Genomic DNA, 13,143 nt, shown 5'->3' on the forward strand with positions numbered 1-13,143 from the left:
TAGACGCCCCACATATATTACCTCAGTTAACATCCCTGTCTGCTGTGCTGAGAGTTATAGCCCAGTGGTTGGGTGCTAGGACTGTGAGGCTCTGGGGTTATTCCCCACTACCACAAACGGATAAAAGCCCAGAAGCCACTCACTCTTTAAGAAATATTGAGAAATATTGGTTATTTTGCATATTATTACTCTGTTTTAGATGTTTGCCTGGAACCTATGTGTTAACAAAGTATGCATGATGTATTGGTTCACTAATTTAACAGGTAATTATATAAAAATATTATTTTAAAAGATATCTTACCTTGTTCCAGGAAAGATTTGACATTGAGTGACAGAAATAGTAGTATACATATAAACATAATTATGAGAACTTTGAATGGAACCAAAAGAAGGGCTTTGAGAATGAGCTGTTTGGTATTCATAAATTTCTCTTTTAAGAGCCTTTAAGGGCCTACAAGAGTAGGTAAACGTGCTACCCAAGCCCACATCCCAGTTTCCATCCCTGGAAGCCAGTCAAAGTTCAAAGTCCTGGTGTGTCTCTGCAGTCTCAGCACAGAGCAGGGGTGGGCCGAGATTTGTGCTGCAATTTGTCAGCCAGCAGGAGCAGCAGAAACAAAATCTTGAAGGCCATTTGTGCTCTGACCTCTACATGATGTGGTGCATGTGTACCCCAATCAATCCAGTCCATCTGGAGTACCCTTCGTGAATAAATTAGTACACACACACACACCTTCACACTTGTGAAGTCAAAAAATAACTTGGAGGAATTGTTCTTTTCATCCTTCCTCAATGTAGATTCTGGGAACTAAACTGGGTGGTTAAGCTTGGCAGCAAGCACCTCTACTTACTGAGCTGCCCTAACAGACACCTCTTTTTATTTTTTGAGGCAAGTTCTCACAACATAAGCCAGGCTGGCCTCAGACAAATGATTTTGCTGCCTCAGCTGCCTGAGTGCTGGGATTATAGGCATGTGCTACCTGCTAAGAATGCCTTTCTTACAAGTAACAAAAAAGTCCAGTTTTAATATGGACAGAATGTAATCTTCATATACTTATGAAAGAGGAAACCACTTCTTTTTCATAGAATTTATTCTCTGCTTTTGCAATTATTGCAATTAAGAGACTTACTTGAAACTGGGATAAGACCTATATTATAGCAACACTGAACTTTTTTTGTTAATACAAAAATAAAACTAAAATTAAGTAAAATCTTGTTTGAAATAAAAGTAACCAGTAAAGACAGTTTTGAAATGACCATTTAAAAGTCACATGACATAGTGAAGTGGCATAAACCTGTAATCCCAGCACTTAGGAAGTAGAAGCAGGCCAGGTCAGAAGTTGGCCAGCCTAAGCTATATAATTAGGTCCTGTCTCTAAAAAAGAAAAGAATCTTGGCTTTCTTTTTCTTTCCTTTTATGGTTTTTCTCTCTTTCTCTCTCTCTCTCTCTCTCTCTCTCTCTCTCTCTCTCTCTCTCTCTCTCTCTCTTTCTTTCTTCCTTTCTTCTTTTTAAAGACGGGGTTTCTCTGTGCAACAGCCTTAACTGCCCTGGAACTTGCTTTGTAGAACAGTTTGTCCTCGAACTCACAGAGCTCTGACTGCCTCTGCCTCCTGAGAGCTGGGATTAAGGGAGTATGTAACTATGCTTGCATCTGGGCTTCTTTTTCTTACCTGTTGTATCACTTGAAAAGTATATTCTATGTTAAAATTCTGGCTCTGTTAGCTACATATAAACCTTTTAGGTAAGTTCTGGTTTTCTTTGAGTTTTATTTTGTTATAAGACCTCATTGTGTAGACCAGGCTGGCATCGGACTCACAGAGGCCACCTGTCTAGCAACCCCACCTCTACCTATCGATAGAGAAGCCCTGGGATTATAGATGCACACTACCATGCCAGGCTTTCACTGGATTCCAGAGATTGAAATCAGCTTTGCAGCTTGTGCAGCAAACTCTTCTTTAAGTTTAAAAGACCTAGACTTGGGATTTGCAAGGGTAGTGAGTGTTTGAGACAAGGGTTCTCTGTATAGCCTCAGCTATTCTGGAACTCACTCTGTAGAGCAGCTGGCCTCAAACTCAGAAATCCACCTGCCTCTGCCTCCTGAGTACCAGGATTATATTAGTTGGTTGTCTAATTTAGAAATAATCCATGTTTTTCTTTCATGATATTTTGGTTTTTCTTAAAAGAAATTTTAAAAATAAATGCAATGCAAACTTTAAAACAGGGTTTGGGGTCTTTTTGTTCATTTGGTAGAATGCTTGCCCAGCATTTGAAAAGCTCTGGGTTGGATCCCCAGAACCACATAAACCAGGAGTTCACACCTATAATCCCAGCACTAGAGAGGCAGAGGCAAGAGGAGTTCGAGACCATCTTTGGCTGTGAATTTGAGGGCAGCTTGAATTTTATAAAGCCCTGTTTCAAACACACACACACACACACACAAAATCAAAGCTGGGTTTGGTGGTTCATGCTTTTAATTCCAGCAATTCGGAGGCAGGCTACTCTCTTAAATTTGAGGCCAGTATGTTCTACAGAACAAGTTTCAGTATAGCCAAGGCTACACAGAAAAATCCTGTCTCAAAAAATAAAAGCAAAAAACAAACCAAAACAACAAAGCCTCATCCAGAACTATTCTAGTTCAAACAGGGAACAAAGATGGGGTAGAGTGTTTCCTTCCTGGGTTTTTTTCAGCCCATACATTAAGCTCTGTGGTTCTCCTAGAGACCTCTTTGTATATCCCAGATCACCTTTCCCAAGGAATTCCACCCGTCCACACCCTTGTTGTTGTTGTTGCTTTGTTTTCTTGTAAAACTTATAAACTGAAAGACTTGAAATAATCTAGTTTCAGTTTACCACTTGCTAATGACTCAGCAAAGACTTGGTAATCGTATTTGGACCTTTTAAAAAAGCTTAAATAGAAGTAGTGCATGCTTGTAATCCCAACACTGGAGAGGCAGAGGCAGGCCTCTGTGAGTTCCAGGACAGCCTGGTCTACAAAAGCAAGTTCCAGGACAGCCAGAGCTACATAGGGAGAACTTGTCTCCCAAACAGACAAAATGATTAAACGGTGATAGAGGTTTATCTGATTCATCCTTTCCTCTCTTGACATTGACCATAGTGCAGATAACCTAGTTTTAGCAAGAAATGGTACAGTCATATTCAATATAATATAACCCCCCTTTCCTGCTTTTCTATTTGTTTGTATCCCTGACATTAATATAGGACAAAGAACTTTGAGTCTGGAAAGAACTATAAGGCAACATGGGGAGATGGTGGCGACAACTCCCCTAGCAATGTAGTGTCTAAACAACCAAGCCGGATGACAAATGGTCAGCCTCAGCAAACTACAGGAACAGCCAGTGGTGGATACATTAAACGGTACACCAGCTCCTCCTCGTGTTTCTACATCTCCTAACGCATGGCTCATTTTTAGAAATTGGCTTTAGCCAGCCATGAGCCATAATTCCAACAAGTAACCTGTCAATCACCCTCCCTTTCTTCTCTCCTTTCAAAGAGATGGTTTATTTTGCCTTCCCATTTCCAAAGGGCTCAGTTTATGGTTTCTTTCTTTCTTTCTTTCTTTCTTTCTTTCTTTCTTTCTTTCTTTCTTTCTTTCTTTCTTTCTTCCTTCCTTCCTTCCTTCCTTCCTTCCTTCCTTCCTTCCTTCCTTCCTTCCTTCCTTCCTTCCTTCCTTCCTTCCTTCCTTTCTTTCTTTCTTTCTTTCTGTTTTTGTTTTTGTTTTGTTGTTGTTGTTGTTTTGTTTTTTTTGTTTTGTTTTGTTTTTCCGAGACAGGGTTTCTCCGGGTAGCCCTGGCTGTCCTGGAGCTCACTCTGTACACCAGGCTGGCCTCGAATTCAGAAATCTGCCTGCCTTTGCTTCCCAAGTGCTGGGATTAAAGGTGTGCGCCACCACCGCCCGGCTAGTTCATGGTTTCTTGGAAAGAAAATCATGGCAGCAGGAATATGATGACAGTTATTTTTCACTTGAGGTAGGCAGTAAGTAGTGAAAAGGGCGTACAGGAAAGGCAGGGCAAGGCATGCCCTCCATACAGCTGCTGTCAAGCCCTACACCCTACCTCCTGGTACTGCCTCTGCCCATAGTTCTCTAATTGACTTTTAAGTAGTAGTCTTGAGATTCGAGTATACATAGATTGATTTGAAGGTTTATTAAACCCAGATTAGGCCCTGGTCAGATGTTTGAACAGCTAAAGAAGCTTGTTGCCAAGCCTGTTGTCCTGAGTTAAATTCCCAGTTCTCATATGGTAAAAGGAGAGAACTGACTCATAAATTATCCTCTGATCTCCAACACATGTGTTGTGACATGTGCACATGCACATGCACACACATACTACAAGTCAATAATGTCAAAGTTAAAAACAAGCCAGGCAGTGGTGGTGCATACCTTTAATCCCCATGCTTAGGAGGTAGAGACAGGCAGATCTCTGTGAGTTTGAGGCCAGCCTGGTCTACAGAGTGAGTTCCAGGACAGCCAGGGCTACCCACAGAGAAACCCTGTCTTGGAAGAAAACAAAACATAAAGATTCAACTTGGCTTGAAGGCTGAAGATGGAGGATGCTTCATCCCAGGGGTTATAGGTGAGCCAAGGGGAGGCCCCATCTGGGGTAGAGAAAACAACAAAACTAGCTGTTCTGGTAATCCTAGCTCTTTAGAAGAATGACCTGGGAGGAATGATAAATTCAAGGGCAGTCTGAGAAACACAATGAGTTCTAGGCCAGCCAGGACCATATACTTCCCTGGTTGGGAAGATTTGGAGTGGAGTGATAGAATTAATGTATTACCATAAACAAGTACCTCAACGGTGCTGGAAAATATGCTGCGTCTCAGGGTTGTATGTTAGTCATCTTCTCTGTGGCTCTCATGGTCTCCTTGATTGATTGGCCTTTATGTGTATATGTGAACATGAGTACACATGAATTCCATAACATGTCTGAAGAGGTTAGAGGTTCTCTCATGCTACCTGTACATGGGTTCCATGAAGTGAACTCATGTCATCAGGTTTGTGCAGCAAGCACTTTAACCTGCTGAGTCATTTAATTATTATATTACAGTGTTAGTACACTGTAGCTGTCTTCAGAAGCTACCAGAAGAGGGCATCAGACCCCATTACAGATAGTTGTGAGCCACCATGTGGTTGCTGGGAATTGAACTCAGGACCTTCGGAAGACCGAAGTGCTCTTAACCTCTGAGCCCCTCTTTTCTTTCCTTTTCTTTTCTTTTTTTCTCTTCTCTTCTCTTTTCTCTTTCCTTGTTCTTTTCTTTCAGTGTAGACTGTTTCTAGCAGTCTATATTTCATATACATGTTGAACATCATTTTGATTACTTACTTTTATAATAATTCTAGATTTAATCTACTTGTAGCTTAACAAAAAGTTCTGATTTAACTTCTCTTTTTTTTTTCTGATAGTATAACTAATGATGCCAGAGAAGATGAGATGGAAGAGAACTTGACTCAAGTGGGCAGCATCCTAGGCAACCTAAAAAACATGGCTCTGGATATGGGCAATGAGATTGATGCTCAAAACCAGCAAATACAGAAGATCACAGAAAAGGTAAAAAAAAAAAAAAAAAAAAGGTAAAAAGTAACCCCACAGGAAAACGAGATAGTCACCCCAGTGGTACTGAGAATGACATTTGTATGAGATACTTTTCAGAGAGATAAATGCAGTCTACTCAGGACAGTGTTGTGAGGTGGCAGCTCCAACATTTTAAAAGTAATCTTGCTATTCTGCTCATAGCAGTGGTTCGTTGTAAAGGCACAGCTTGGAATGAAGTTTAACTTAAAACTTTGCACATGAAGCTAAGAATTTATTATGTAGAAGAGCTTGTAAGGTGGCTCAGGGAGTAAAGATGCTGCTTACCAGGCCTAACAGCCTGATTTTGATCCCTGGGATCCACTTCTTAGGACATTACCAGTTTTCTTTCTTTCTTTTTTTTTTTTTTAAAGATTTATCTATTGTTATATGTAAGTACATTGTAGCTGTCTTCAGACACACCAGAAGAGGGCATCCAATCTCATTACAGGTTGTGAGCCACCATGTGGTTGCTGGGATTTGAACTCAGGACCTTCACAAGAACAGTCAGTGCTCTTAACTGCCAGGCCATCTCTCCAGCCCCGACATAACCATTTCTTATAAATTGCCCTTTGACCTCTACACATATGTCCATGCACAAAATAAATAAATGCAATTTTTAAAGAAATTTAAGAATGTACGGAGTAACCTGCAGTGGCACACACTAATAATCCCAGCACTAGGGAGGCAGAGGCAGATGGAGCTCTGTGAGTTCAAGACCAGTCTGGTCTACATAGAGAGAATTCCAGAACTTCCAGGGCTTCATAAAACCTCCCTATCTCAAAACCAACCAGCCAACGAACAAATCATGTACTGAGTAGATTTCCTCCTAACTTTGGCGTGTGCATTGTGTACATTTCCTTCCTGAATGCATGTTAGCTTTTACTTTTGTTTTATTCATAGATAACCTACATAGGATCCTACAGCTCATTTCATGAGTCAGCAGTAAAAACCAATTCTGTAGACTTGTTCTTGTATGGTATACATTAAAAATAGGGTAATATGTGGCTGGAAAGATGATTCAGTAATTAAGAGCACTTAACGCTTTTACAGAGGATCTGGTTTATTCCAGCAACCATGTTAGGTGGCTCATAACTACCTATAACTCTAGCTTTAAGGAATATGAAACCCTCTGACCTCTTTTGGCACTTGGACTGGAGCCACTTAGTTCCTAAGATGCTTGCAATGTTGAACCCTGGGTTTAGGGTATATATTTATTACACCTCATTTTAATTTAGATGTTTCTGTGGGTGGCAGTACATCTGTTCCAAAAATCTTTGGCAAAGTTATTTCAGTCTCTTTGGTCAGAGCTCCTGTAGCTCCAAATGAGACTCCTGTTTAGAGAGCATTCTTGCCATACTTTATTATATCAAAAATGAGCTGGGCATAGTGGTGTTGCCTGTAATTCCAGCCACTCCAGAAGAGTGGGAAGATCACTTGAACTCATAAGCTTAAGGCCAGTCCAGGCAATAAGATCTAGTCTTAAAAAATGACTAAGTAGGGGCCGGAGCAAGCAGGGCTGGAAAGAGAAGAAAAAGTGTCTGAAGACAGCTACAGTGTACTTACATATAATAAATAAATAAATCTTAAAAACAACAACTAAGTAGAAAACTTTGCAGGGTGGCTCAGTTGGAAAGTACTTGACATGCAAGTATGAGGAATTGCGTTTGATCCTAAGTACTCAAATGCAAGCTAGACATGGTAGTAGGTATCTGCAACCCTGGGGTGCCAGGTGGCAGGACAGCACTTGTTTTTCAAGAGGACTGGGAAACAATTCTCAGCACCCACATGGTGGCTTACTCCAGTTCCAGGGGATCCAACACCAGTTTTTGTGGGTTCCATAGGCACATGGTGCATAGACTACGTGCAGGCAGAATATCCATACACATTAATTAATTAATTACATTTTGCTGATGGCTGATGGCATATGCCTTTAATCCCAGCACTCTGAGAAGCAGAGGCAGGCAGATCTCTGTGAGTTTGAGGCCAGCCTGGTTTCTACAGAGTGAGTTCCAGGACAGCCAGGGTTACACAGAGAAAACACGTCTCAATAAGTTTTTACTATGTTTTTTGTTGCACTGATGACTGAACACAGGAGGACCTCATGTGTGGTAGGTAAGTAATCTACCATTGAACTATATATCCTTACCCTCTTTTCTGTTATTTTGAGACAGTTTGTAACCCTGGCTGGTGTTGAACTCATATTTTTGCCATATCCTTTGAGTGCTGAGATTACAGGCATATGCCCATATCTAGGTCCCAAGTTTATAAAACTTTGTGTATTTGTGTGTGTGAGTACATGTTTGAGAGTGAATATATGTCCATAGAATTGCAAATCATATATTCTGCCCCTGAGCTATATCCTCAGTTAAAAGTAAACTTGTTGATTTTTGAAACAGAATTTCATGTAGTCTAGGCTGGCCTCAGATCACTGTGTAGTTGAGGAAGATCCTGTCCTCTTGCCTCTGCTCTCCCAAGTGCTAGGATTACAGGCACATGCCATGATGCCACTTTTCATGCAGTGCTATGAAATTGAGCCCAGCACCCAGTGCATGCTTGGTAGACACTCTACCAACTAAGCTACACCTGCATGTGAGCTACACCTCACAGGTGACTTTAACTTGTGTTTAAAATGAATTATTTTGTGAATAGATGCTGATATTTATCTCTCCTTTTATTTCAGGCTGACACCAACAAGAATCGTATTGACATTGCCAATACAAGAGCAAAGAAACTCATTGATAGCTAAAGCCCTGCTGTACTTCTTTACCTGTTAACTCAGTTCTCTTGCTCCTGCTGAGTCATTTCTTATTCAGAGTTTGAAAGACTATGAGAGAAGGACGGGAGAAGGAATGCCTCCCTACTTTCTTACTTTGTCTTTTTGGGGTAGGTTCTTGCTCAGGCTTCCTTACCGTCTTTCTCTGTCCATTCTCGTAGGCTTCTTTCCATATGTCACACGGACTCTTCATTTCTTCATTTAGCTTCTTTTTGCATTCAAGATTTAGAAGCATTGCCCAAGAGCCACGAAGGAGGCAGCTGTATAAGTAGCTTTTGTCATTATTGGTTGATTGGTTTGGTTTTGGTTTTGTGGTAAAGAGCAAGAGGGAAGGAACAAGAAATGAAGTTAACTCATTAAAGAAACTACAGGTCACAATACAAAGGGTTAGTGCTTGGGGTAGGAGCTTCCCGCACGTATGTTTTGTTCTACATTACAGTTTTCAGCTTCTGCTCCAAAGGAGAATACAGTGAGTTTTCTAGAAGTGAGCTTCACTTCTGAACCCATAGTGATGTGTATGTGTGTGTGTATGTGTATATATATATATATATGTTCTTGGATTCCGTTCATATTGCACATTCAGGAACACTATATAAACGAGTGCCTTTTATCTCATACAGTGGGACTGTCATAGCACGGTCCCATTGTAGGCCTGTTAGCTTCATGAAGTTGTCACTAGCCTTGAAAAGATACACATATATATATATATGAAGTCGGTGACTTCCTCACTAAAGTGGGACTTCAAATTTTTTGGGAAACTTTCACAGTATATCATGTGAATTCAGATTTACCTCAATACTAAGAATTATGTTTAGATATGAAAAAAACTTTCGGTCTCAGGTAGAAAAATAGATTGAGTTTTGTATAGTTTTAGACATTTAAAAAGTTGTAATTTGTTACTAAAAGTTGTTTGGAAAATTATGCCTTTGGATTAATTATTGATGACTACACTGCCATTCTCTCTGCCTTACGCACAGAATCAAGTTTGTGTAGATCATGAAGTGTTAGGGAAGCTGAACTGGCATTTGTCACCTTTGTTTAAAAATTAGCATCTGTATACATTAGAGCTACCAAAGTAGATAGGTTTGATCAATAACCATTGCTTGATTCTTACAATTAAATTTTGTAATTAATGGTATTGTTCTTTCAAATAATGCTTCTATGACTTATTTGTGGGGGCAATCATTTTATCAGTTTTTGTTGACATTAAATAAAGCAAATGTCCATACATCAAGCACTGCAATAGAAAGCTGTATTAGCTCTTTTCTGATTTTTACCAGAAGTGTTTACAGGAGTTTCTATGGTTTGCTATGAATCCATTCTAGACATTACTTGTCTTAGTCATTTGAATTTAAATACACTAGCTGGGCAGTGGTGGTACACGCCTGTAATCCCAGCACTTGGGAGGCAGAGGCAGGTAGATTTCTGAGATTGAGGCCAGCCTGGTCTACAGAGTGAGTTCCAGGACAGCCAGGGCTATACAGAGAAACCCTGTCTCGAGAATTTAAATACACTACTGAGTATTTCTGAGTGAGAATTGTAAGTCACTTACTGAAGAAGATAAATCTAGCATAGCAACATTCAAAGGGTGAAGAGGACAGTATTTAAACCAAAAGAAGTGCTCCATGTTAGAGAGAACAGCTGTCAGGGAAAGATGCTGACTGCATGAAGTACGTACGACTAAGTGTAAAACACTGGGTTGCTGTACCTAAAAATGCTTTCCTTAAAAGCATTTAAAAACATGCTGATTTGTCTAAAGGAATGATGCCAATAGGTGGTATCCAAGGTATGTTTGGTTAGAATATGCACTAAAGCAACCCTTTGCTCTTGCTGGCTGCTGTGACTATATGCCTATTTCTTTGCCTTGGTTTCCATATCTGTAAATGGGAATTAATAAATCCTATTTTATAAACTAATTCACAGACCAGTAATGCCCAGAAATTTCTTAGAATATGCCAGGCTCAGAGGCCACACTGGTAATCCCAGTGTTTGGGAACCTGAGGCACAATCAACCTACCCAGTGAGTTGTGGGCCAGCCTAAACTGTGTCAAACCCAGCCCCCCCCCAAATTAACCAACAAAACTCTTATAACCCTGCCTATTAGATGTAATCGTCATAAATGATAGCTATTTTCTCTAGAATGGACGGAGCTCTTTTTGGTCAAAGATGTGTGAAATTGATGAAGGACTACATAGGCTCCCCTTCCCCAGAGAAGAAAGCAAAGAAGCAGATACCACATACCTTTGCCTGCTGAGCCATCATGCTCACCCTGTCCATTAATTTATTTTTTTGTTTTGTTTTGTTTTTTTGGTTTTTCCGAGACAGGGTTTCTCTGTGTAACTCCTGCTGTCCTGGAACTCACTCTGTAGACCAGACCAGGCTGACCTCAAACTCAGAAATCTGCCTGCCACTGCCTCCCAGATGCTGGGATTAAAGGCATGTGCCGTGCGCCCCTGCGGCCCCCCCCCCCCCCCCCCCCCCCCCGCTTGGTTGGTTTTTCTTTTTTTTAAAGATTTATTTATTATATGTAAGTACACTGTAGCTGTCTTCAGACACTCCAGAAGAGGGCATAGGATCTCAATAATGATGGCTGTAAGCCACCATGTGGTTGCTGGGATTTGAACTCAGGACCTTCAGAAGAGCAGTCAGTGCTATTAACCACTGAGCCATCACTCCAGCCCAGTTGGTTTTTCTTGACACAGGGTTTCTCTGTGTAGCCTTGGCTGTCCTGGAACTTACTCTGTAGACCAGCCTGTTTCTGCCTCCCAAGTGCTGGGATTAAAGGTATGTGCCACCACCACCTGGCAACTTTTTTTCTTTTTTAAACTGGGTCTTAGCATGTAGGCTGACTGGCCTCAAACCTAGAGTCTACCAGTCACTGTGTACAGATACTGAAATTTAGTGTGCCAGTATATCCAACTTCAAACTTTTAAGGTTTTTAAAAACTGGAAAGCTCAAATTTCATCTTAGTCTTAATTTACACAGCTGTACCTATCTCATGCCTTCAAGTTTAAAGTATTCTTCAGTCTTCACTTTTTAATCTCCCTTATCACTTATGATTCTTCTATTAAACATCTACACTCTAGACATAATGAGCATTTAAAATTAAGTTTTTAGGACTGGGGATGTAGAACCGCACAGTTCATGAGGTGCTTGCCTAGTATTCAAGAATCCCTAGGTTCAGTTCTGTACTACCATGTAAGCCAGGTTTGTGGCAAGCCCCTCCAAACTCAGCATTAAGTGGGAGGATGCAGGAGAATCAGGAGCTCAGGATCATCCTCAGATTCAGTTTCAGGACAACCTGGGATATGTGGAACACCATTCAAGAAACCCCAAAAAGCTCAATAATATGGCTTAGCAGGTAAGGGTACTTGCCACCAAGCCTGACTGACTACCCAAGATTGAACTCCTGGGACCTAAATGGAGAAGAAAGCCAACTCCTAAAAGTTTTGCTCTGACTTCTAAAATGTGCTGTAGTGTATGCAAGCTTGTGTACACATTCACATAAAAATGAAAATAAAAAGCAAAAGCTATTTGAATGCCATTTTCCTGGATGCTCTCCATTAAAATTTCAAGTTATCCTAATTAGGTTCTTAATTTATTTCTGATATTGCTATTCAGGTTCCTTATTCTGAAGTCATTGATTGGTCTTTTTTTTCTCTCTCTCTATAGATAAATAGCTTGTTTCATTGAGTTCCTACTGTGTCACTTTTATGTATCTTTTTTCTATAATACATACATGAGAAGTGAGAGGTATTCCCTATATGAGAGATAAATTTACAGATGAGAGTAAATTGCTCAGAAAGCTATTAAGTAGCAAAGGGCCTATATGTTGATCCCTTGAAGTACAGTACCTGTGACCCGACTCCATGCACTAGCTGACTTCAAACCAAACTACAATTTCAGGCATATTGGGTAGGTTTGTTTTGTTTTTTTATAAAGATTTTGTTTATGAGTGTTATGGTTACATGTATGTATGTGTAGCACATGTATGCCTAGTGCCCCGAGACCAGAAGAGGGTATTGGAAGGAACCACCATGTAGGTGTAGGAATTAGATCTGGGTCCTCTACAAGGACAAGTACTTTCTATCTCTGAGCTCTCTCTCCAGTCCCTTTAATATGGTTTTTAACTTTAAGCACTTCAGCTTAGCAAGAGAGATTAATATAGGATGTGGAAAGTATTCTATTAGCAGATGGGGGAGCAGTTAATTCGGATTAGATTTAGGGAAGGTGCTTAGATAGGGTCAGCACCAAGTAAGAGATGGCATTTTTTTGACTTATATCCCAAAGGCATCCTGGAGCAGTATGGTATAGTTGGACATACAAATGAGACTGAAAAAAAGGTGGTATGTATTGATTCTTACAGGAGTGGGGAACACAAATGAATACATGTAAGTTATTTATAGGTTCAGATGTTAGTGAAAGGCACTGTTCAGAGAGAAGACTTCAGAAAAAAATCCCTATGATAGCTTCACGAAGTTCTTACCAGTCTGAACAGTCTGAAGTCCTCTCTCTGTATCTTTGCATTCTCAAGCACAATTCCCAGTTCCTTAGAAATGTCTGCATGGCAACAAAGGATTTTATTGCCAAAAAACCAAACAAGAGCGTGAGAGATGCCCTTCCAGTTTTCTCTTTCTTACTTTTTGGCTTTTTTGAGACAGGTTTCTTTTTCTTTTTTAATGGTACCCAGTTTACTTTCAGAGAACAAAGGACTACTTAACAGGTTAAAAGCTCTTTAAATAATTTAACATTGCTTCCAGACAAAGTTCACTAAAATATTT

General features: G+C 40.3%; 1 protein-coding gene across 3 annotated transcripts in view; it reads left to right on the forward strand.

Annotated features, from left to right (window-relative positions):
* Positions 1-9,611, forward strand: part of Snap23 (synaptosome associated protein 23) — a 30,388-nt gene extending 20,777 nt beyond the window's left edge. For all 3 annotated transcript variants that reach the window (XM_052183352.1, XM_052183350.1, XM_052183349.1), the window contains 3 exons: positions 3,218-3,373; positions 5,421-5,565; positions 8,270-9,611. In XM_052183352.1, the coding sequence (XP_052039312.1) occupies positions 3,218-3,373; positions 5,421-5,565; positions 8,270-8,335 (367 nt within the window). In that variant the 3' untranslated portion in view covers positions 8,336-9,611. The remainder of the gene's footprint in view (positions 1-3,217; positions 3,374-5,420; positions 5,566-8,269) is intronic.
* The last annotated feature ends 3,532 nt before the right edge of the window (positions 9,612-13,143 follow it).

The sequence above is a fragment of the Apodemus sylvaticus genome, chromosome 5, assembly GCF_947179515.1.
Source record: "Apodemus sylvaticus chromosome 5, mApoSyl1.1, whole genome shotgun sequence".
Taxonomy (NCBI): domain Eukaryota; kingdom Metazoa; phylum Chordata; class Mammalia; order Rodentia; family Muridae; genus Apodemus; species Apodemus sylvaticus.